At 48.5% G+C, this 25,665-nt stretch overlaps 1 protein-coding gene and 1 long non-coding RNA gene across 2 annotated transcripts; one reads left to right on the top strand and one right to left on the bottom strand.

Annotated features, from left to right (window-relative positions):
• LOC117005912 lies at positions 1-2,254 on the bottom strand. Its single transcript, XR_004419922.1, has 3 exons — positions 2,187-2,254; positions 389-1,591; positions 1-314 (listed from the first exon to the last, which is right to left on the bottom strand). It is a non-coding gene; the product is annotated as an uncharacterized LOC117005912 (long non-coding RNA).
• A 41-nt stretch (positions 2,255-2,295) lies between these two features.
• On the top strand, positions 2,296-24,960 carry TADA2A (transcriptional adaptor 2A). The gene is made up of 16 exons (XM_033078019.2): positions 2,296-2,350; positions 3,681-3,815; positions 4,557-4,663; positions 4,882-4,941; positions 5,486-5,577; positions 6,192-6,349; positions 7,615-7,703; positions 10,164-10,236; positions 15,128-15,191; positions 16,525-16,568; positions 17,060-17,170; positions 18,460-18,531; positions 19,108-19,240; positions 20,055-20,098; positions 22,197-22,270; positions 23,556-24,960. The coding sequence occupies exons 2-16, from the start codon at positions 3,791-3,793 to the stop codon at positions 23,739-23,741; spliced, it is 1,332 nt and encodes a 443-aa protein (XP_032933910.1). The 5' UTR covers positions 2,296-2,350; positions 3,681-3,790; the 3' UTR covers positions 23,742-24,960.
• Positions 24,961-25,665: the final 705 nt, after the last annotated feature.

Raw genomic sequence — 25,665 nt, 5'->3', positions numbered from 1 at the left:
CCATCCCTGGAGGTGGCACCCTCAGTGCCCTGGGCTGGGTGACAAGCCACGTTCTGGGAGGTCTTTTCCAACCTGGATGGTTGTGGGATTCAAGTCTGGGCAGGAATAATCCGTGTTTTAATTATTTCACAGGGTTCAGACATCCTTTTCCATAGTTTTCTTTGAAATTTTTGAATCATAACCACGTTGTTCTTTGGAGGAGGGGTGGTAAATGCACATCCTTTTCCTGCCCTGCTCCAAAACTGGACACATTTATTTACTCTCATTCCACCACGTCCAAGCATGTGCACTGCAAACTCATGCCACTCCATTTTCTCAAAAAAAAAAAAAAAAAGGAAGTTTAGCGTTAGTAAATAAACTGCAGAGAATACAGGGGAAATGTTTTTACCTTTTGTGACGCTGGTTCCACCTCTCCTGACCAGGCTCTGCTGACAGCCCCAGTGCAAACACAGGACAGATCACCCCGGGTGAGGGGGTCGGTGACACTGCCAGCCTGGCACCAATCGTGCCCTGGCAGCCAGGAGCAGAGAGAAAGGTCAGATCACTTTTTAAAACAAAACACCAGCCCTAGAGGCTCCACTTGCTCTTGTTTTAAACATAAACATCTTAATTTAAACAATATCAATGCTTAGGAAAAAGTTTTCTGGATTCTCTGGAGCTTCGGCCACTTGAAATGTCAGTGATTATTTGGGATTGAACAGAAATATTTCATCCTTCCATGCTCGGGGACACACGTGTGGTTACCGAGCACTGCAAAGCTCTGGAGGAAAAGGGGATTTCCATCGCCACCGTGCGTCCGAGGCAGAAAACGCCGGTGCCACAAAAAACTCCTCCCAACAGAAAAATCCCACCAGGACTTGGTGGTTCACCTGCAGGGAGAGACCTGACAACGCTCCCACTGATTTCTGTGCGGGGGGACTCTGGGTTTGCTGCCCCAAAAATCTTGTGTTTCACCTGAGGGCTGCAGGTGAGCACAAGGAAGAAGAAATTATCAGCAAAAAATTGCAAACAGCAAATGAAAATTACCTAATTTGCTATAAAACCTCTGCATAGCAGCGTGTGAGCACTTAATTCATTCCAAAGGATCCACCTGGATCTTCCTGGAGTGACAAAGGTGCTTGGAGAGAGGCTGGGAACTGAGCTGAGACCCTTTGGAGCTGTTTCACACGTGCCATCGAGCAGCCACGGGGTGGTGGCACCTTCAGGACTCTGCTGAGTTGGAAACCACTGGAGCAGACTTCAGGAAAAAAAAAAAAGACTTTTCCTGTCACTGCTCCCTCCAGGAGCCATCAAGGGTCTGTGGCTTCAGCTCAGGTCAGCCAGGAAATGTCGTGTCACTAAAATACTGCTCTGAGACTCCATGGATTTTTCATGTCCCTCATGAATGTATTTTTCATTCCCGTGCCAGAGTCATAACAGGAAGACGCTCAACACTGAAATATCCAAGTCCATGGAAAGCTGCAGGCTTCAGGACAGCATTTTTACCTTTCCAATGCATCACCTCTCCTGGGAACAGCAGCTGCTGAGAAGATTCCTATGCTGATTCCTTCCATTAACCACCCAGAGTCCTAATTCCAGATGCAGGAAAAACCTGTTGGCAGAAGCAATAAATATTTAATTGACATTCCAGACTTTGCCTCTCCCAAATTCTTAATTTTTTCCCATCATTTTTCACATGGGCCGCCAGCCTGGGCAAAAGGAAAGGGAAATAATTGCCAGCATTTTTAATATTGTTGGTAAGGAGCAGAGATGGGGGAATGGCTTCAGAGTGCCAGAGGGCAGGGTTAGAGGGATATTGGGATGGAATTGTGCCCTGTGAGGTGGGGAGGCTCTGGAACAGGTCCCACATCCCTGGAAGTGTGCAAGGCCAGGCTGGGACAGTGGAAGGTGTCCCTGTCCACAGCAGGGTGTGAGACTGGATGATCATTGAGGTTCCTTCCCACCCAAACCACTCCGGCAATTCTCTCTAATTGTATCCTGCTCTTATCCCCCACAGGGCCGGTTCCTCCCGCACAGGGCCGAGGGAGGCCGCTGGAGGCGGCACTGGAGCGCCTTTCCCCATGGAAACCATCCCGCTGCCCCTCAGGCCGCCCTGAAGGCCGAACAACGCCAGGAGCGGGGGGAAAGCTGCTCCGGGGCTCTTCAGGGCCGCTCCCCGTGGTTCACCCGGCGGGCACAGCTCGTACCGGGGAACGCTCCGGTACCCCCGGGCGGGCCCGGCGCCCTCAGGCCCGTGAGGGGCGGGGCGGGGCGGGCGCTGGGTGCGCACCGGGCCCGCCAGGGGGCGCTCCCCGCTCCGGCGCGTGCGCACGGCACGAGCGCGCGGGCCCGGCCCGCTGCCCCGAGCGAGGTGAGGCGGCCCCGGCACTCCCGGTACTTCATCCCCGGGGCAGCCAACGGGCCGCAGCGGGGCCGGGCCGCGGCGAGGGCAGCGCGGACAGCGCGGTTGGGGCAGAGGGAGGAGCGGGGAGCGGCGCCGGGAGCGCGCGGAGCCTCGCGGGCCGCGGCGGGACCGGAGGGGGCGGGGCCGGAGGGGGCGGGGCCGGGCTGGGGCGCCCCCTGGCGGTGAGGGGGAGAGGGGGCAGCAGGGGCTGGAGAGGGGATTGGGATTGGGATTGGGATTGGGGTATGGGATATGGAATATGGGATTGGGATTGGGATATGGGATATGGGACATGGAATATGGGATATGGGATATGGGGTGTGGGACATGGGGTGTGGGACATGGGGTGTGGGACATGGGATTGGGGTATGGGACATGGAATGTGGGATATGGGGTGTGGGACATGGGATTGGGGTATGGGACATGGAATGTGGGATTGGGATATGGGATATGGGATATGGGATTGGGATATGGGGTGTGGGATTGGGATATGGGATTGGGATATGGGATATGGGATTGGGATATGGGATATGGGATATGGGATATGGGGTTGGGACATGGGATATGAGATGGGACATGGGATATGGCACATGGGATACGGAACATGGCACATGGGATTGGGATATGAGACATGAGACATGGGGTATGGAGTATGGGATATGGGATTGGGATATGGGATATGGGACATGGAATATGGGACATGGGATTGGGATATGGAATATGGGATATGGGATATGGGATTGGGATATGGGATTGGGATATGGGACATGGGATTGGGATATGGAATATGGGATATGAGACATGGGATAAGGGACATGGAATTGGGATATGGAATACGGGATATGGATAAAGGATATGGGATGTGGGATAAGGGATATGGGATATGGGATATGGGATTGGGATATGGATAAGGGATATAGGATATGGAACTGGGATATGGGGAATGGGAATTGGGGAGTGGGATCTAGGGGATGGGATATGGGGCAGTGGGGATTGGGATATGGGGAATGGGATATGGGGTTGGGCTATGGGGAATGGGAATTGAGGAGTGGGATCTAGGGAATGGGATATGGGCAGTGGGATACAGGGAGTGCTTCTGGGAGGTGAGAGCATTCCTTGCACAGCAGCTGTTTGTAACTCTCTGCTCAGCACGTCCATTCCCACTGAAACCCTCCCTGTGGGCTCACAGCCCCATCACCCCCAGCTCTGGTTTGGTGTCCCCATACCCAGAGCTCACACTCAGATCTGTGTGCAGTGGGGTCTGAGAGCTGCTGACAGCCCCTCTGCTCCTGCTCAGGACACCCTGGGAGGATCTGCAGGGACAGAATTCCCTTTGGGATTCGCAGTTTGGGACTGACTCACACTCCAGGTGCTCAGGGCAGCCGAGCTGCACTGCGAGGAGCAGGGATGGAGCGCCTGGCCTCCTTCAGCAGTAAGTGCCACCACAGAATGCCTCCTTCAGCAGTAAGTGCCACCACAGAATGCCTCCTTCAGCAGTAAGTGCCACCACAGAATGCCTCCTTCAGCAGTAAGTGCCACCACAGAATGCCTCCTTCAGCAGTAAGTGCCATCAGAGAACGCAGCTCCCACAGGTGCTCATGAAGAACCTGCATGGTACCAGCATTTCTTGCAGCAGGGGGATTTTGGGGTCACCATCCCTGCGAGTGTTCCAAAAAATGTGTGAATGTGGCTCTTGGGGGATGTGGCTTAGTGGTCACACAAATGATTCAGAGTGAGTTTTGTTGAGTTGGTTTAAATCCATTTTCTTAGAAAATATCAGAATCCCAGACTGGTTGGAAGAAACCTTAAAGCCCATCCTAACTGCATGCCCTGCCAGGTGCAGGGACACCTCCACTGTCCCAGGGTGCTGCAGCCTGGCCTGGGACACTTGCAGGGATCCAGGGACAGCCACAGCTTCTCTGTCCAGGGCCTGCCCACCCTCACAAGGAAGGATTTCATCCCAATACTCCAATCTAACCCTGCTGTCTTTCAGTTTGAAGCCATTATAATTTGGCAGTCTTATTTTGTTGCACAATTGAGTTCATTTAAAACCCACAGAATCCCAGAACATCCTGAGCTGGACCATGCACTGTGGCCAGGCACAGATGAATTTAGGGGCTGCCACAGCAGTGCTGTGCTTGTGCCACAGCAGAGATTTGCTGTTGTTTTCCAGGTGACCCTTTTGACAAGCCCCCGTGCCGAGGCTGCTCCTCGTACCTGACAGAGCCCTACGTGAAGTGTGCTGAGTGTGGGCCCCCTCCCTTCCTGCTGTGCCTGCAGGTGAGAGCCTCTCCCTGCCCTGGGACAGCCACCAAAGCCTGCCTGGGACACAGGGACAACTGCTCTGGCCACACACAGGGACAGGGAAATCACAGAAGGGGGTTTGGAGGGGGAGGGATTGACCTGTGGCAGGAGGTCAGAGAATGGGAGTTAAAAACGGGAGCAGTGAAAAGCTTTGCAGGGCAGAAGTAACACAGTTCTGATCTTGTGTTCTGCAGTGTTTCACCCGAGGGTTTGAGTACAAGAAGCATCAAAGTGATCACACTTATGAGATAATGGTAAATATTCCTTTTGGATAACACCTCAGTCCTCTCACAGCTTCCCAGGAGGGAGGGACCCCTGCTTACTCATAATACATTGCAAGGTTAAGTGATGCAATTCTTTAATTCTTTTAAAAAAAGAAAATATCCCCCTGGAACAGAATGGATCAGTGGAGTAATTTACAGCTGCATCTTTTTGTTGTGCCTGCATAGCACAATGCACCTCATTAGATTTACAGTCCTTGAACCAGCTGCAATAATTTCTGTTTCTCTAGGCTTGTTTCTTCTTCCTCAAAATTAATAATTCTTAAAGTCCCCAGTAATTTTACTGTGTTTCATAGCATTGTGGAATTACAGCTGGGAGACACAACATGTACCAGTATTTGCTGTGGTTGGTGACCCAGTGCCCTAAGTATTCCAATAATTATTCAATCAGGTTTTGTGAAAGTTTGAAACTACCAGAATTATCTCCTGTGTCACCCCATGGTTCAGAACTCCTTTGCCCTTTCTGAGGTGGGTTGGAGCAGAGGATCACAGTTTGTTCTGCTTTTTTCTTCTCCAGACATCTGACTTCCCTGTCCTGGATCCCAACTGGACAGCTCAGGAGGAGATGTCTCTCCTGGAAGCTGTGATGGACTGTGGATTTGGGAACTGGTGAGAATTCAGTGCTTCAGACAGTTTCAGTCAATGATGAGCAGTTTTCCTTTTCCCTGGATCTCACTGCTGAATTCATCAGTGCACATTGGCTGTTCAATGACTTACTGTGAGTTAGACACTAATTCAGCAGCCAGAGTGGAAGGCTGGAGTATCAGAGCCTGTTTCATGAGTTATCTGTCTTCTCCTTTATTAAAAATAGTTGTGTTAAAAGTACAGAACCCCAGAATTCACAGAAGCAGAACTGAGAGTTCTCAGGTGCACATTGCTGTCAGAAGTAGGACTGATAACTGGTTAGAGTTTGCCCTTACCTGGAGTCAGTAAAATGTGTAAAAAGCTCTCAGATAACAGCAGTGAGTTTCAAGCCTGTTGAAGATGTGGTAGCTTCCATCAGGCAGAGAGTTTCCCATATGCAAACAGTGAATTTCATTGTTCATGGGCACCCAGAAATGCTCCCTGGCACAAACATCTGAGGTTGGTGCTGAGAACATGAGTTCAGACACCATCACAGGCCCCTTCTCTGCACACAACCAATCTCTTTTCCAAAATTATCTTTTTGAAAACCCAACATTTCTGTGTTGCTCACATGAAGCCTCCCCCTCTCTCTGCTCCAGGCAGGACGTGGCCAACCAGATGTGCACCAAATCCAAGGAGGAGTGTGAGAAGCACTACATGAAACACTTCATCAACAACCCCTTGTTTGCCTCCACCCTGCTGAACCTGAAGCAGGCAGAGGAGGCTCAGCACCACGAGACAGCCATTCCCTTCCACTGTGAGTATCCCTCCCTGCAGTCAGCAGCTCTGGGAGGACAGGCACCACAGATCCTCTTTGCTTCCATTCCCAGAGGGAAAACCTGTTCTGATAACTGCTGGGACAATATCAGGAGTTCTCTCCACTCTGGGTTCATCCCTGGGTGTGTCAGTTCCATGGGAAACACAAACATCAGGGGCTCAAAAGCAGAAGTTCCTCCACAGCCAGAGCACACACAGATCTGGCTGCTTTATCCATTGGATAAATCCACCCCAAAGCTCCTTCCATGTGTCCCTCAGGACAGACACCAGTGTGGGTCTCACCCTGCCCAGCCAAGAGAGCTGAGAGGGGATTTCTGCCTTCAAGCTTTGCCTCTGATCATGTGCACCTTACTGAGTACACACTGTGTCCCAGGCCTGACTGCTGGTTTAATTTGTCACAGAATCACTCCTTTACACTGTGCTGATTTCACACCTCTCCCTTGAAAGCTGCCTGTTAAAAAAGTCTGCAGCAAGTTAACAAATTCTCAGTTTTCCTTGCATTTCACATCTTTAGCATTCCCCCAGTCTGGCAGCTGTTCATTCCAGAGCTCCCCAGCCTCTCTGGGTGAGGCAGTTGCTGGCTGGCTGGAGGTTTACATTTCCCACTAGAGTGGTTAGAGCTAAACAGTAGGAACTGGGCAATTTTGGTTCAGTCCCTGGCTGTTATTGATATTTTTATGTGCCCTGGGCCAAGACAAACTCTGTGTGCCTCAGCCTGCTTTATCTGTGCCGTGGGACACACAATGCTCAGCTCCTGCACAGGAGCACTGTGAGCCTCAGACTGTTATTGTCTGTAAAACACCCAGCTCCTCAGCTGGGAAGTGCTGTAAAAACTGGGAGTTCTCTGCCTTTAATTGCAGCTCTGGCAATGGCCCCCAGAAGGAGGCAGATTTAACACTCCTGTTGCTATTAACTGAAGGAACCTGCATGCTGAGCCCCAGGGATCTGCAGGGGTTTAGAGGGGGATGCTCAGCTCCAAAATGTAGAGTTTACATTTTATTACCTGTTTATTACCTTGAATTTGTGTTTGACTCCTGAGGATACTACGAAGATCTCGATTGCTGCATTTTTCTCTGGATGAACTCTGTCTTTTCTGACTATAACACTGGATAAAAACCCAATCAGGGTATTTTTCTTCAACTAATTATTCCCACTTTTCCTGCAAAAAATAAACACTTATTTACAGATCCTTAAAAAAAGATCCCAAGCCCTACTCAACAAGTGAAAACCTTTTGTTTTTTCCAGCTGCTGATGATCCCCCACGGCCCACCTTTGATTCCTTGCTCTCCAGGGACATGGCAGGGTACATGCCAGCCAGAGCTGACTTTGTTGAGGTAAGAATGACTCTCCCATTATTTTAAATTTACTGCTGAGTGCAAGCTCAGCTCTCACACATCCCAGTTTGCCCCTGCCTGTCTTTTCATTTAAAAACATCTCAGCAGGGTGTAACACTGAGGGTGCTTGCAGTCCTGTGGTTTAATTGAAAGTTATCCCACGAGGAGCAGGGACTCTGATCCTTGCAGGTCCCTTCCAAGCTGAGCTATTCTGTGATTAAAACTCTGCATTAATTGAGGTTTTGGTGCCAGAGGTGGCGCTGGTGGCCTGCAGAGCTGGGCAGGCACAGAGGCTGCAGGACGTGCTGCTGCCACCAGATGTCCACATGTCCATCTGTCCGGCTGCTCCCTGCTGGGAATTGGCTGCTCTGCCAAAGGATCAGCTCCAGCACTGTCACCTGCTGAGGGGAGCACACACAGCCCTGCTCCAGACATCACTGGGGACACTGCACTGCTCTCCATGCCCCAGTTCTGCTCCAGACATCACTGGGGACACTGCACTGCTCTCCATCCCCAGTCCCTGCTCCAGACATCACTGGGGACACTGCACTGCTCTCCATGCCCCAGTTCTGCTCCAGACATCACTGGGGTCACTGCACTGCTCTCCATGCCCCAGTTCTGCTCCAGACATCACTGGGGACACTGCACTGCTCTCCATGCCCCAGTCCCTGCTCCAGACATCACTGGGGACACTGCACTGCTCTCCATGGCCCATTCCCTGCTCCAGACATCACTGGGGTCACTGCACTGCTCTCCATGCCCCAGTCCCTGCTCCAGACATCACTGGGGACACTGCACTGCTCTCCATGCCCCAGTCCCTGCTCCAGACATCACTGGGGACACTGCACTGCTCTCCATCCCCAGTTCTGCTCCAGACATCACTGGGGACACTGCACTGCTCTCCATCCCCAATTCCTGCTCCAGACATCACTGGGGACACTGCACTGCTCTCCATGTCCCAGTTCCTGCTCCAGACATCACTGGGACACTGCACTGCTCTCCATGTCCAATTCCTGCTCCAGACATCACTGGGGACACTGCACTGCTCTCCATGCCCCAGTCCCTGCTCCAGACATCACTGGGGACACTGCACTGCTCTCCATCCCCAGTCCCTGCTCCAGACATCACTGGGGACACTGCCCTGCTCTCCATGCCCCAGTTCTGCTCCAGACATCACTGGGGACACTGCACTGCTCTCCATGTCCCATTTCTGCTCCAGACATCACTGGGGACACTGCACTGCTCTCCATGCCCCAGTCCCTGCTCCAGACATCACTGGGGACACTGCACTGCTCTCCATGCCCCAGTCCCTGCTCCAGACATCACTGGGACACTGCACTGCTCTCCATGCCCCAATTCTGCTCCAGATATCACTGGGGACACTGCACTGCTCTCCATGCCCAGTTCTGCTCCAGATATCACTGGGGACACTGCACTGCTCTCCATGCCCCAGTTCTGCTCCAGACATCACTGGGGACACTGCACTGCTCCCCATGCCCCAGTTCTGCTCCTGTCCATGGAGGAATGAGTGCAGCCACACAGGGATTTGTTTTTGTACCTCTGAGCAGGAGCAGCACCCAGCAATCCCAGCCAGGCACACAGGAGTTGAATTAGTGATCCTTGTGAGTCCCTTCCAGCTCAGGACATTCTGTGACTGATTTCCATCACAGTCAGGGAGTCATGTCCTGATTAATTCCCCCTGTCCTGTCACACCATCCTGCTCCAGCTGCAGCCATGGGGGGCATTTACACACATTTTCCCCAGGTAAAGCTCCCATGGGAGTTCATTTACACACATTTCCCCAGGTAAATCTCCCATGGGAGTTCATTTACACACATTTTCCCCAGGTAAAGCTCCCATGGGGATGCATTTACACACATTTTCCCCAGGTAAAGCTCCCATGGGAGGCATTTACACACATTTTCCCCAGGTAAAGCTCCCATGGGGGGGTATTTACACACATTTTCCCCAGGTAAAGCTCCCATGGGGGAGCATTTACACACATTTTCCCCAGGTAAAGCTCCCATGGGGGGGTATTTACACACATTTTCCCCAGGTAAAGCTCCCATGGGGGGGCATTTACACACATTTTCCCCAGGTAAAGCTCCCATGGGAGGCATTTACACACATTTTCCCCAGGTAAAGCTCCCATGGGGGGGCATTTACACACACATTTTCCCCAGGTAAAGCTCCCATGGGGCTGCATTTACACACATTTTCCCCAGGTAAAGCTCCCATGGGGGTTCATTTACACACATTTTCCCCAGGTAAAGCTCCCATGGGGATGCATTTACACACATTTTCCCCAGCTAAAGCTGCCCTGTGCTGTTTATGCTCAGAGATGGAGCCTGAGCTGTGTCTGAGTAAATCTCTCTGTTCCCAGTCCTTGTGCATGTTCTGAAACCTGAGGCCAATATTTTAGTGCTGGTTAGTGACAATGTATTAATCCCCTCTGAACAGGAGTTTGACAACTATGCTGAGTGGGATTTGAGAGATATTGATTTTGTAGAAGATGATTCAGACATTCTGCATGGTAAGTGCCATATTTTTGTACCCAGTCTGAAAACTGCTTCAGATGCCTGTGCAGCTTTTCATTGTGTCTCTTTAAAAGGGAACATGTACACTTTTAATGTATGGGGTTTAATGTTTGGGTTTTTAATGCATTCAATCTGTCAGGGTAGGAATTAATGCAGGCACAAAGGAGGTGTGTGGTTTATGTGAAACACATTAAAAGTGTCACTTGAAGCTGTGTGATTTTTCATGTGTGCAACATGCCCTGAGTTAGAGTAGCATCAGCTGTGTGTGACAACTTCCTTTTTATTGTGAAGATGAGCCCAGTTCCTGCTCTGAGTTTCTGTCTTAACAACAGGAATTACTGAAGTGACATTTTAATCCACAGGGAGGAAAAGATGCTGCTTTTCCCCATGGTTGTAAGTACACACAGGGTTTAAAAGTCCTGTGTTTGTGCCTCAGAATTCTGCCATCTGTGTCAGCTCTGAGCTAAAGCCTTTGCATCCCTTGGAGACAGACAAATCCTGTTACATACAGACAGTCTTGGCAAAGTTAAAAAAGCCAGCTGGAAGTTGAGCAGTGTGTGCAGGAGCTTTAGGAATGCAAACTCTGTGAGAGTTGTGTGTCAGCCTCTCCCTTTTCAGCATTTACTGAGAGGGGCACTGCTTGAGGCCATGGCAGGGATTCCTCATGCCAGCTCTCTGCTGGGTCCTGGTGAGCTGAAAAAGCAAAATAATCTCCTGCTTCTGCAGGTTAATTGACAGATTGCTGTTCAGTCACACCTGCCTTCCTCCCTGGCACAGCTCAGCCATTTGAGGTCTCTCCTGTCCTCCAGGAGCTCTGCTAACTCCTGCTGGAGCTGGATCTGCTTGTGCTCCTGCACATCCTGCAACAGGGACTTCCACAATCGAATTAGGAGTTCACAATTCAATTATGTGTTGTGTGAGAAAATACTTCCCCCCGTCTGTCCAATATTTGTGCCTGATAATTTCATTGGATGTTCTCTACTCCATCCTTCAGTGTTTGGGAAGAGATGTCAGGCATTTGCTGTGTGCAAACTGCTTGGCAGGGGTTGTGGAGCGTGACCAGCTGGATTTTGGATCTCCCAGCCCAGGAATTCTGGCACCTGCCTTCCCACAGCTGTCCCAGAGCTGCCCACGTGAGAGAGAAAGCAAAAAATGAACTCCCAGGCTCCAGCCAGCTTTTTCCCTTTCACATCTTGGGGAGAGAAGGAATTCTTTTCTAAGAGTTTGGAATGAGATCTTTCACTTCTGCAATTTAATAAAAAAAAAAAAAAAGGAAGGAGCCACATCCTCCCTGTGCTGCAGTTTTAAAGCTGCCCACTTTACTTGAGAGAATTTTGAATTTTGCAGCCCAGCTGTAGGAGCCCAGGGGGCAGGACATGGCTCAACACGAGGCTCTGGAGAGCAGGGCTGGTTCCAGGAGCCTTTGTGCTTTGTAGCTGATGGGCAACCTGGGTGTAAAGGTGAAAATGTGACACAGGTGTAAAAAACCATTTTATAGCCCAGAGAAACCCAAACGGGGCCTTGCAGCCAAGTTAAGGCTCAGGTTGGGAAGAAAATCCTGCATTTGTTTTCCTGCCACACATTAAACCCCACTGGGTTCAAGATGAACTGTTGAAAATGATTTTCCTCTTGCATTTTCTGCCCTGGGAGCAGCCCAGCCAGTACAGTTTCTGTGCTCTCTCTTTCCTCCTGTGGTGCACATCCCACAGGAATGTTTGTGCTGCCATTGGAGTGGAATTCTCCCTTGTTCCCTTTCTCCCTCATTGCTTTTTGTAATATTTTGTAAAATTATTTTTTAAGAAGTTCTAGATTTGAGCTGCTTGACCTCTGTTTTATGATGTAGTATAACTTTTATATGATATTATATTTATCATTTCATCTCATGTATTTTACCTGTTAGATTTCCCTGTGTCACTCTGAACGAGTTCTTGGTATTCCCACAAGAAAATGCAATTTAATACAAGGTGGGAAAGCTCCCAGGCAGCTTTTATGAGGAAAACAGAACCTGTACCTGCTCTCCCCACCTCACAGGAGGTCACAGACATCACTCAGTCATTTCCTGGTATTAGTGAGATGGCCAAAATTTGTATGAAATCTCTCACATTTCAGTTAAATTCTGGAATTGTTCTCTTTTGTTCAGTGCTGGCACTACAGTAAGAGCGTGCAAATATATATTGCAGTTACACAAAAACATAATGGACAGATCAAAAGCACCAACCAGTTACAACCCTAATTCAGCCCACAGTGCTTGAATATTTCATGAACTACAAGTTTTCATCAGGCTGAATTAGAACGTTGGTAATTTATCTTTTTCCCAGCTTTTTTCCCCCCTTCTCATGTAAATGATTTTTCACTTCTAACACTGCAAAGTAATTGCTGAAACCACAGATTTAGAAGTGAGTGGAAATAGGCTGCAACTGGCAGGGAAATTTGATTTTAAGCTGCAAAGCAGTCGGTGTCCTTCTGACAGAACGTGGTGTTTATTGAGCTGGGATCTCCTGCCATGCTCCAGAGGCAGATCTCTGTTTGCCATGGTCCTGCTTTCCTCCAGGGTGGGTGAATTTGGACTGCAGCCCTTCACTTTGTCCCCAGCCCAGCACACACTGGTCCCACAGGCTGTTTACTGGGATTAATTTGCATTCTTCCCATTAGCTGGGCCTGGCCTGCCAAGGCAGGTTTGCTCCCATGGAACAAAGCTCTCACTCATTACTGTTCAGCAAAGTTTCCTGCAGACCAAGTGAGGCTGAAGAGGAATGAAAAGCAAAGAAACTGTTTTGGACACACTCTGGAGAAACCAAAATATTTGGCTTTGGTTTATTTTTTTTTTTTTTTTTAACTGGAGGAAGGAGCCTTGAATTGCTGCCTATCAGTGGGGCCTGCAGTGAGCAGAGCTTTATCAGAGCCCAGGGTGGACACTCTGAGCTGGGATTATCTCCCATCAGCAGCACAAACTGCCTCCATGGGGAGAGCAGAGGCAGATCATTCTCATTCCCCCAGCATCTCCTCTCTCATTTCCATGCATGTGTAGCAGTGTAGTAGTCAGAGTTATTCATGCATTCCAGATTTGGTAATCGCTGCTCCTGGGTGAATCTGGCTGGTAAAAACAAAAGCCCCTCCACCAGGGCATGTGGCACCAAATACTAATTTCACTGCAAGCACAAGCTCCTTTTTTTTCCCCTTCATTTGTTCCTTCCTCTCCCCAGCTGATCATCTTTTCTTTAGAATATTGTGCACTCAGGTGAAAGCATGAAAACTCCATGGTTAGAGGTGCATAATTGCTTGTGATATTTATAGAGGTTCTCCAGAGCAGTTTCTGCATGTACTTATTAAGTTCTGCCCACACAAACCCCAGAAAATAACAAGTTGGCTGAGCTTGCAGAGGGTTTCAAAACTACAAAAATATTTTCCCTAAATTGGCACCAATTCCAACCCTTCCTAATGGATTTCATTCATGTTTAACTTGCTGCATTCCCAATTTCTCATCCCCACATTTTAGCACAAAGGGGAATTTGCCACCTCTGCTTGTTTATAAATTAGGAAACTTAAATCCCTTGAAAATATACAGTGATGCTGGAAAATGCAAGGAATTGTAAAAATAAGTAGGAATATTGCAGCACCCCTCCTGTCTCATACAGAACCCTTTACTCTTAGATTAATGTTAGATCAATTTGGGACAAACTGAAGGGTTTTTTCTTGGGATCAAGCTCCTGAGTGAATCCCCACAGCTCTGGGCTTCAGCTGTCCCTGTTTGTATGAAATTTGATTACCCAGAGGGATGCAGGGATGAATTTCCCAGAGGCTGGGGGCTTCCTGGTGTTTACACCTCCATACATATTTAAAATAGACACATAACCACACTTCTTAATTGCATTATTAATTATTAATCTGAGAGTACAATCAATAAAGTGCCACCATCAGTTTTGCTCTTTTTGTGTAACCACAGAGAGAAATGGATCCTGGGTTCAGTCCCCCTTGGGCCACTCCAGTTCCCCTTTTCCAAAAGCTGGTTGTTGTGTCACAGCCTCTAAACCACTGCCAAGCCTTGAGCCTCTTCCTTCTGAGAGCACACAGAAATTATTAACATAATTTTAAAAAATAATACTAAAAATCAGCCACCTCTACACTCATTTAATGACCCAGGGTTTGTGTGTTATCTGACAGAGTGAGGCAGTGGAAGGTGATAGGTGTCTCTTTATCTTGTCTTTTCAAGAATTTACCCACAAAAAAAAGTTGATTAAGCTAATGGCTGCAAGGAAAAGGAGCTGCAGGCTCTGAGAGTGGCTCAGCCAGGCTGCAGACAGGTTTGATTTTGGGAAGGATGTGATTTCTAATGAGCATGGCTTTTTTCCTGGGCTTCTTCTCATTGTCCTGAACTGTTCTTTGTTCTCCTGGCAGACAGATAAGTTTGGAAGTTAAAAAGCTGGAATCTTCCAGATGTTTTTAACAACTGTAGCAAAGGCTGCTTTGAGCCCTCACAGGTCAGAAGTGTGGCTGCTTTTTGGAGCTCCTGGCTCTGGGCAGAGACACCTTTGCCCAAAGCTGACACCTCAGATCTTTTCTCAGGAGGAATATTTGGTATGAAGGAACAAAGAAATGCTGACAGCAAGACAGGCCAAGGAGGAAGAGGAGAGTTCTCAGGATCTGCCCAGATTCATGTTTACATGAGTGAATTCAGAGTGATGAATTTGGCAGGAGTAAGCAAAGAAACCTCCCCCAGGTACAAGGGCTGCAGCTTTGTCCCTCATGAGTTGATGCCCCTGTAAAATCACCTCAGGATTTTTAAACCAGCAAAGCAGTGACCATTTCAGCCTAATGTGAACATAAAAGCTTGAAATTCAGCCTCCTGCAGTGATTGCTTATGAATTGTTTAACCTTTGTGTTTTGCAGCTCTGAAGATTGCAGTGGTAGATATCTATCACTCCAGGTTAAAGGAAAGACAGAGACGGAAAAAGTGAGTTTTGAAGCAGTAACTCTGGTTTTTCCTTCCCTGTGCAATGCTGATGGATTACACATCATTAATTTCCTGCTTCAGGGAAAAAAAAAAAAATCCTGCCAGACTGTGACTGATTGCTGGACCCCCACTTTTTCCCCAGAAATATTTACATCATTATTTTTAAATCCTGGTGGTCCCTAAGTTAGTTTTCCACTGAAGATAACTCTATTGCTGACGTGGGCTTGAATAATTGATGCAGCTCATTTGACAGTGTTCTAGAATGACTCAATCTATTAATTAAATTAAGTTTTATTATAACTTTGAAACACTTTGTTCAATATTTAAAATTATATCTTGCTGAATTACTCCCTGCTGGAAGATGATTTGAAGTGAGGCTGCTCCATAAAACCACACAGTTCTGCTGAGTGACAGGAGGGATTGACCTGGTTCTTTATAATTCATAAATAAAAAGTATTTATGTGGTGTCATTTCCATGATGATCAATCTTGTCATGCTAAAGGAAAGCGCTGCAGGGCTCTTCATAACATCAATGTCAGGTTTTGTGAAGTTCCAACAGCAGGATGGGACAAAAATCAGGAAAATGGCACAGAAGTGCTGATGTCACTCTCAGAAGGGTGACTGTGCACGGGACAGGAAGGTTTTGGGCACAGCAGAGGAAGTGTAAGGGATTTTACAGAGCAAGTTGTGACCTGACCTTGACAGCCCAGCTCTGTGGTATCTTGTTTGCCCAAGTGGAGTCACCACAGAGCAATGAGCACGTGGCACTGCTCACACTGGTGACAAAGGGATTTATCAGGCACCTGCTTTTCCCTCTGCTCCTTCCCTGATCCCATCAGGAGCTGTTCAAACCCACAGTTACCTCCATCATCTCTCTAAAACCCAAGCTGCCATGGAAAAATGCCTTTCTCCTGCTCCCAGTGGCATTTACAGTGCAGCCCTACCCTGTGCTTTGGCAGAGGGATGTTTGTCTCCCTCTGAAGCTGGAAATCATGTTCATGAGACATTCATTACCTCTGATTTTGGAAGGACAAGTTATAAGATGCTGTAGATGTGAAATCTGTGCCTAAAGAAGCAATTTCCAACCTTTAAAGTGATTGCAGCTCCCTTTGTGCTTAGGGCTAATGCACACCACTGTCCAAAATTCACCCTGATTAAAGACACACTGCATCATGTTTCCATTCCAGCCAGCCCAGGTTTTATGGAAATTTCATTCATGTTTAGTTTTAGACTCCTCTGATGGTCTAAATCAAAGTTTCTTCTGAAGTCTTTGTGGTTTTGAGGCAATGCAGGAGTAATGGACTTTATTAATATGATTTTCTTTCATTTCCAGAATTATAAGAGATCATGGCCTGATAAACCTCAGAAAATTTCAGAGTGAGTATCAGGTGTAGCTGCTTCACTTCAAAGTGGCAAAACTTCACACATTCACCATTTCCAGGTCACCAGTGTGGTTTGTTCATACTGGAACATATTCAGATGTTCTAAATTCCAGCAGATTTCCTGCCCCAGCTGTTTCCAGCTGTCTGGTTCTAACTGCTCCCAGCTCAGTGTTTCACTTATTGCCTCACAATTGCTCAAAGCATTTTGGGCTCTGCTGAGTGGGGAAGAGGGGGAAGGTGAAACCCAGGCACCTCACTCCTGTGAGAAATGACTGAACAGCATTTAAACATCACCCTTTATGCCTTAAGGATTTTAAGGGCTGTAATTCTTGTTGCCTTTTACTCAGCAATTTGTAGCCATGACACCAAAAGGGGCAAAACGCGGATTTGCAGGCAGTGCCGAGGCTGGGGCTCACATCAGCCCCCACAGAGGTGTTTTGTCCTGGCAGCAGCAGTGCTGATGTGTGGCACTCTGCCCCCCTGCAGTTCTGGAGAGGCGCTACCCCAAGGAGGTGCAGGAGCTGTACGAGACCATGAGGAGGTTTGCGCGGATCCTGGGGCCCGTGGAGCACGACAAGTTCATCGAGAGCCACGCGCGTGAGTCCTGCTCGCACTGCAAAGCCTTGCATCATCTCTGTCCTAAATAGATCCCTCTCCTGCAGGGCAGGAGGTGGTTTTCCTCCTCCTCCCCCATCCAACTACCTCAGGAAAACAGACCCATTTGTGGTTTGATATGTTGAGTGGGTTTTTTCCACTCAGCTGTGTCTGAGCTCTTTGTTTGAGTTCACACTGACTGAACGTTCTGGTCACGTGTTAAAGGTAATATTTTTTTATCTAAAGACCACTGTTTATTTACTGGGACTCTGTATCAGGGGAAGAATAAAATCTCTATGTTATGGCAGTGTGGAGAGATTGGGAGCTGGCAGCAAGCTGAGTTCTTTGAAAGGCACACGTTAAACTATTCTATGTCACATAATTACATAGTGCAGTGGTCATTATGTCCTTACCTTAGGGGAGAGGCATTGTTCCATCCCTGAATCATCCCACAGCCTGCATTTAGGCAGATTCCAGTCCGAGTCACCACATCCTGCTCCGTTCTGTCACTTGAACTGCGAGAGCTGTTGCTCATTAGAAAGAACAAAGCGTTTACGCAGTTGTGCCCGTGTTTTCAGGACACCCTGTGTGAAATGCCAAGAGCATGACCCTGCAAAATCATGAGTCCCACAAGGGAGTGCTGCTCCTGGGACCTGGTTTTGTTGTTGTAGTGGCTGCAGATCCTCAGGTGAACCTGACAGCAAGGTACAGGCACTGCACAGGAAACACTGCTCTCCTGAGCAGCAGCAGGAAACAAATCCACAAGGAAACTGGGCAGTGCTGGAAGGCAGCTGATGAAAGCAGCAGACAGGAAATATCTCTGAGCAAAAGAAACATTTCATAATTTCATCTTACTGACTGCAGGAAAAAAAATTGTCTGCAAGGAAAAATTTTGGAAGGTGCAGCTAGGAATATCATAGTTCCAAGAGAATATTTGATGTATAAGGAGCCTGGCTGGAGTTGTTCCTCAGACCTATTGAAATGCCTTCCAGAAGTCCCACATTATTGTTATTTGCCTTGTCTAGGGTATGGCAAAGGGTCTATCAAAGCATGAAGAGAAAATGCCTTTTCTGAGTACACAAATGCTAGAAACCAGCAGAAATCTGTGACCAAGGAGCATGGGGACACAGAGAGATTGAGGTCATGTGGAGGGAGGTTAACCCTGGCTGTGGTTTGTGTGTTCAGAGCTGACCTGTGCAGGCAAATAACACAGAGCCACATTCCCAGTCCACCCCACTGACCCACTTTTGCTTTTTTGCTTTGCCCTCCTGCCACCTCGTGGGGCCCAACAGTGGAATTTGAGCTGCGCAGGGAAATAAAGAGACTCCAGGAGTACAGAGCAGCAGGAATCACCAATTTCTGCAGTAAGTACCTGATGCATTATTCAGCCCATTCCCATCCATCAAGGAAGGGAAGGATGATTCTACAACATTCAGGATGTGTTGAACAAAAAGACACTTAGTTCAGAGAGGCTCTGGAGCTGAGCAAGGCTTCAGCAATGATGCCCAGTCCAGCTGGGCTGGTTCAGAGCTGATTGGAGCCATCAGATCACAGTGTCTGACCCAGCTCTGCTCAGGGCACCACTTTGCAAAAGCTTCATTAAAAAAAGATTTATGTCATGGCACAGTGGTCTCAGGGCTTTATCTTGGGACACTTTCACTGCCTGTCACACATGTGATAACTGGAGAGAGGCCTAAGACCTCCACATCAATGAAATGGCCTCTTTTATCCTGGAATTAGATCATGGAAACCTTTTTGTTTGTTTTTGGCTGCAATGAACAGGGGAAGGGTGCAGGGTGGGATCTCACCCTTTGTGGTGCCAAAAGAGAGAACAGCAGAGGCTGGAGCAGAGACAGAGAACTTCCCAATGTTTCCTGAAGCAGGGAGAAGCCAGTGTGGCCTCTGTGGGTGAGGGCAGGGTGTGTGTGTGTGTGCCACAGGTGCCAGGACCTACGACCACCTGAAGAAGAGCCGGGACGAGGAGCGGCTGAAGCGCACGATGCTCTCGGAGGTGCTGCAGTACATCCAGGACAGCAGCGCCTGCCAGCAGTGGCTCAGCCGCCAGGCAGACATGTAAGCACTGCCCCAGTGCCCAGGGAACTGCCCCAGTGCCCAGGGAGCCTGGCACTACCAGCCAGGGTGGCCTTTGGAGCAGCTCCAGCGGAGGGTGGCCCTGCCCGTGGGACGCGATGAGTTTCACATCATCCACCCCTTCCAGCCCAAACCTGGCTGGGATTCTGTGGTTTAGTTTGCACCAAACACACTTTCCTGCCTGGCAGTAACAAATCCAATCCCAATTTATCAAAGTAGGAACAGCCTGCAAAATTGAGAAGGGCAGCAAAGTGGGTGACAGCAATGGTGCTTGTTGAGTGCAGGCAAAGGAGGGACTCAAACCCCTCAGTTTTCTCCAATTTATATTTCAGGAACTGAACTGCTGTTCATAAAGGCACGGAGGGAAATGAGCTCTTTATGGATCTTAATGAGGGCACAGCTGATGCCTGAAATATTTCAGATGATTTTAGATGTAGCAGCATTGTTAATGTGTCATCACCCTGCACGAGCACTTGGATTTAAGGAGCAAGCTGCAATGTAAAGGAAGTGCATCCTGTGTGCAGCATGGTTTGGGATTTCCCCACTCAGTCACCACTGGGTTTTTAATTGTGCCCCTGCACATTTCTTTGTTGTGTATTTTAACAGGTTTCAGACATATTTTTCAATGTGGGAACACTAAATATTTATAAATCCTGTTGACTCCTAGTCAGGGCTTGGGTTATGCAAGTTGAATTGTGTAATTATTATAAGTTGTGGAAGAAGCACATTCAGGGCCAACACATGCAGTTATTCTTAAAAAACATGAAGGCAATTTGAAAATTTCCTTTCTTTTCAGTGATTCTGGCCTAACTCCCACGGTTCCAGTTCCCTCAACTACAGGTGAGTGTTAGATGATGTCTGCTAAAACCCAGTAATATCTCTGACAGCCTTTTCTGACTCTTTTTCTTAAGTGCCACAGTGTCAGTCCTCAAGCCTCATGGTTAACCCTGCTTAAGTCAACATTGCATCAATCTGCAAGTCATTCCACTCGCATATCCTGCAGGATTTTTTGCTGAATTTCTAGATTTTTCTGACTAGAGGTCAAAACCCATCCTAAAGCTACATTAGCAAGGCAGGAAACAAAAAGATTTTCACAGTCTGTAAGCACAAATTAGGACCAACAGGACCCCATCTTCTTTCAGTGCCCAGTAAGGAGCAGATTCAGGGGTCAGTCAAGGTCCTCATGAGCAAGACTTAAATAAATTCCCATCCCATTTGTTGAGGTCATGGGGTGACTGACTCTGGGATAAAGTTGCTACAGGGTTGTTAAATGCTGCCAGGGAAAATGGCTTTGGCCCTGTCCCTACACCCATTTTTATGGGGCTGCTGTTAAACCACTTGAATCAAACCTCTCAGAGGTGGACACTGGGTCTGTATATTCTTCCTCATTTCTTCCAGGAGCCTCAGAAATTTGGGTCAGGATCCCAGGCAGTGAGTCAGGACACTGCAGACTGTTCTAAACCTATTTGGTGATTGCTAAGATCTGGTGTTTTGGAGAAAAAACAGCTCTGTGTATCTCAGGGCATCAGAATCCGTGAAGGGAAGCCAGTGTCTTCCATGGAAGGTCTGGAATGACAAAACTTCCTTTTTTATCCAGGATCCAGTGTCCCAGGAAGGGGACTGTGTTGCCTGTGATAGCTCACAGTGTTTACAAGCAGCATCACATGTGGAACAAAACCCAAACAAAATACCATAGAGTTGCTAATTAAGCAAACATCCTGCCTAGGGATGCTGGGGAAGAGCTGCCACGTGGCTCTAATTAAAGGCTGCATCACTCTGAATATACAAGAGGGCAAATTAATGCTTCACTTCTAGATTCTGAGCTCTTGACTTTGCAGCCTTGATATGCTTCCTTTAGTGTAGTTTGTGTGTGGGGGGTATTTTTGGGTTTATAAAAGAGTAAAACTGAATTTTGTCATATCTCCTCCCAGCACAGTCACCCCATGCCATGGGAGGAGGGAGCAGTGCTGGGAAATAACTTCCTTTACACCTCCCACAGACTCACACTCCAGCTTCTGCCCAGAGCCTCAGCTCTCTCTGCTCAGCTCCTCACACCCAGGCAGATCCTGTCTGCTCCTGCAGATGCCCAGGGGACAGAGAGACTTCCCAGTGCCAGGGGCAGGGTCCTTGGGACAAACAATGGCACAATGCACAAGGTCTCATCACTTTGCCAAATTTGGGACAGACCTATCTCTAACAGTGCTAAATATGCAGCCCACAGCATGGGGGTGAGAGACTTTTTCCAATGTGAATAAATAACCCAAATTTTGTCTTGAGCTCTGCAAGTTACAAAAAAAACCCAATACTATTAGAAAAAAAAACCAAACTTGCAAGCAGACAGCCCTTATGAAAGTTTAGGCTGTTCCTGGTAAAGTTATAAACAATAGTGAAAGTGGGAAATACCAGATGACCTTGTGATAAATGTTCCTTCAGAACTGTTTATCATAACAGACAAAAAACAAATCCCCAGACTGCATTTGCCTTGCAATACCTACATCATACTTAAAGGCATTTGAAGAAAACTCTGCCTCATGGAGTTCTCAGTAAGGCCAGAGAGAAACTGGCTGCTTAATCACACCAATAAATAGTCTCAGCATCCTTACAAGGTGCTGGTTTCAGCACACCTGGCACACCCTCCCTGGAGAGTCAGGGATAGTCAGCTGGGCTGAGCCATGCCTGATGCCAGTCTGACACAAAGCTTTTGTCTTGCAGTTCCTCCCAAAAATCAACAGCTCACAAGTCTCACGCAACATTCACAGAGCTTAAAATTGCAAAAGCAAACCTTTGGTGGCATCAGCAGAGCTTTATGCTAAGCCCTAAATAACCCTGCCTGTAAACACTTGGCTCAAACTGGGTTGAATTGCTTCCCTAACACACCCCAGGAGCAGCCACCTCCAAAGTGCTCCAGTTCTGCAGCATTTCCTTTCTCGTTCCGCAGGCAGACGGAGTGCCCCACCGCTGAACCTCACAGGCCTGCCAGGCACAGAGAAACTCAACGAGAAGGAGAAGGAGGTGAGGAAAGGATGGAAGGATCATCTCTAGCAACTGTGTGTGCACAGCACAGGGCTGCCCACACCACGTCTGGGGAGCTGTGAACATCACCTCACTTGCAGGCCCTGACTACTCTTCCTCTCACAGAAATCATTCAGGTTTTCCAGTTCTTAATTCCCTGTGCTACACACACAGCACAAAGTGGATTATTTAGCAAAGAAGGGAGCAGAGCAGCAGGGTGGTTTTGGTGCTGTTACAACATCCATCTCCCTGCCTGCACTTTGTGGACAGGCTGAGCAGAGGGGTTAATTTTCCTTAATGAACACTGGTTGTTTTTCAGCCCAGTGCAGTCCTGTCCTCTAACTCTGAAAAGCTATTGAAATAAGAGATTATTGAAGTCCTGAGGTGTCCTTAGAGTGCCCCAGGCAGGTTGCAGTGCCCAGGAAGCACAGCTGTATCTCAGCCTGCCCTCAGTGTGTGTTTCCCTTGGCTGGAGCTGGCAGCATTGGGAATCAGCTCACAGCTCCATGTGGAACTGGCATCTCTGCCTCCATTCAGCATGGCAATAATGATGCCAGGGCATCAGTGTGTGTGTGTGTGTGTGGAATCTGATTTCCTGGTCAGCTGAGACAGAAAGTCTGAGGTCTGAGGAATTCTGCAATTTCCTATCTGTGAGGAATGAGCATGAAGCATTTCCTTATTAAAGGGAGGAGACAGACAGTTTGTGCAGCGGGAGCAGCGCCGTGCTCTTGGAAGGCAGCTGGAATTTGGGAGCTGAGCAGGAGCTGTGCAGCCAAACAGCTCAGGGGCTGTGCAGAGCCATTCCTCACCAAACTTCCAACCACAGAATGCCTTCCCTGCACAGCTTCCCTGCCAGACTCCTGGAGGGGGCCGGCAGAGCTGCTTTTGTAGAAGGCATTAGAGCCTGAGTCTGCAGGGGATTAGCAGCCAGATGCCCTCCCTGGCTCCCGGCCAGCCCAGCGCTGCTTCCAAGTCTGGCATGTGTGCTTCCCGGCCTTTGCGAGGAGCAACGCCCACACAAGACACACTCAGAGCTTTGCTCCTGCCAGCCCAGGGCTTGCTTTCATCCTCCTCCTTTATTTTTCCACCAGGAATGGTTCTGAATGCAGCAGGCTCCTCCCCTCCCTACCTGTGGATCCAAACAGCTCCTGGCATTCCCCTGTGCAAAGAAACACTGCAAGTGTTCTCAGGAAAATATTCCCCGTGTTCCTCCCCCAGCAGGGCTCTGGGAATGGAAGAACATGACAAGTGTTGGTGTTTATTAACTTCACCTTTTGTCTTGCAGCTCTGTCAGATGGTGAGGCTGGTCCCTGGAGCCTATTTGGAATATAAAGCTGCTTTAGTGAATGAGTGCAACAAACAGGGAGGCCTGAGACTGGCTCAGGCTCGAGCCCTCATCAAGATTGATGTGAACAAAACCAGGAAAATCTATGACTTCCTGATCAGAGAAGGGTACATCACAAAGGCCTGAGGACAGGCAGCAGTGCTTGGCTGGAGCAGGCAGATGTGGAGAAGCTTTGAAGTCGCTTTGACAGCGCTGAAAGATTTTACCAGTGTTGAATGAAGGACATTTCCTTTTGTTTAAAACCTTTCGGGGCTTTTTTGTTGTTGTTTCTTTTTTTTTTTTTTTGTAAAAACAAGTAGGGAGCTTTGTTAAATTGTATGAATGCTGACATTTGTCTGGGTTCCTTTTAACTCTGCTGTTGTCAGGATTCCTGGGAAGCATCATGTGCCACATAAGCTGATCTGAAACGTGAATGGGCATTCATTCCTCACACCTCCTGTGACTGCAGACAGCATCACGGTACTCTCAGTGACACAGAATGAGGACAGAGTCACACTCTGTGCAGAACAGGGTATAGAAATGCAGTTCCTCCCTCCTTGTGTTCCTTCCTAAATCAGCAGCAGCTTTCAGAGGCGACAGCACGTGCCTGACGGTGTAAAAATAGAGCTTGCAGTGGTCCAGTCTTTTTAACTTAATTGTGATAAAGGATGGGAAAGGACATGGCAGGGAAGCTCCTCAACAGTTGTTACTTTTGTGTGGTGTTAGCACATATCCCAGCAGGAAGGCTCTGCACAAACAGAGGAGCTTCAGCTGCTCCCCCTGTGATTTGGGGGTGTCAGGTTATATTTAATCCTTCAGCCTCATGCTCCTTGGGAAGGCTGCAAGCTGCAGCCACTGCAGCTTTGGGAATGAAAAGGTTCTCAGGACCCTGATGTTGTCCCACAAAAAGGAAGCTCCTGTTTGTGGGGTTTGATTCCCTCAGCCTGAGGAGCTGCTCAGACACAGCCCCAGCACATCAGCTGATCCCTGAGCCCCAGCACCAAACTTTGGATTTGGATTTGGCAATCAGCTGGATGATGAAGATGGTTCTCTGCAGATGCAGCTTGTGTGTTTACTGAACAGTAAATTGTTTGTCAGAGAGTTTCCTGCTAAGGTGTAATGCTGGAATAATGTCCCACAGGAAATCTGGGAGCCAAAGCAGGTGGGGTGTTGGATGCTCCCAAGTTTGGGATCTCATGGAAGAGCCTGACTGAGCTACAGCTGCACCAATACCTCTCTAAGGCTTTGAGGTTCAGTTGTTGTTTGTTCCCCAAGAGTAATTATCCTGTGGACCTGAGGTGCCATTGAATGTGAAGTATTTTAGTTTGTAATAAAATCAGAATGACTTGAAACAATCTTACATCCACATCCCTGGACTGGAGTGAGACTGTAAAGGTCACACAGCTGCCTGGATCTATATCCATCAGCTCCTCACCAGGAGAGGGGAGATGAACGCCCAGCAGCGGCCGTAGGGACGCAGCCACTGCATTTCCTAGCAAATATCACTATTTAAAGAAAAGCAGTAGTAATAAACTACATGTTCAAGATTAAAGTCTAGAAATTGAGACTGGTAATGCCAAGGGAAAGGGCACAGTAAGCTGTAAAACCTTGGGAATGTTTCCCCTGTTGTCTTTTAGCATTAAACAGCCAAAGTGCCTTTCTTTTACCCTGAAGGAGCCGAGTGCACTGGAACCGTGCCTGCATCAGCTGGGGTTGGGTTTGGGGGCTGCTCCCTGTGGCTGCACTCCGGGCTCACGGCTGGGGGATGCAGATCCTGCCTTACAGACCGAGCTGGACATGGAACATTAAATAAGGAACAAGAGGCAGGAGGGAGATGGCATCGTGGGACCTGCAGGATTGGTGACACCAGGGCCGGGGTGACGCTGCGGCTGCTCCAGCTTAGTCACAGCGCTGAGGTATGCGCGGAATGAGTCTTGCCGGGGCTGTTATCCGCCTGTCATTAAAGCATCACTGCTGGGGGCTTTTTTGGGACTCACAGCTGCCGTCACCCCAGCAGCGAACGCACTGGGCCCGCTGTGACTCAGCCCGGGAGGTGGGGGCTGCCTGGAGC

This window comes from Catharus ustulatus, chromosome 22 (genome assembly GCF_009819885.2).
Source record: "Catharus ustulatus isolate bCatUst1 chromosome 22, bCatUst1.pri.v2, whole genome shotgun sequence".
Lineage (NCBI taxonomy): Eukaryota > Metazoa > Chordata > Aves > Passeriformes > Turdidae > Catharus > Catharus ustulatus.
The sequence above is the reverse complement of the archived record's forward strand: the minus strand, read 5'-3'. Positions and strand labels throughout refer to the sequence as shown.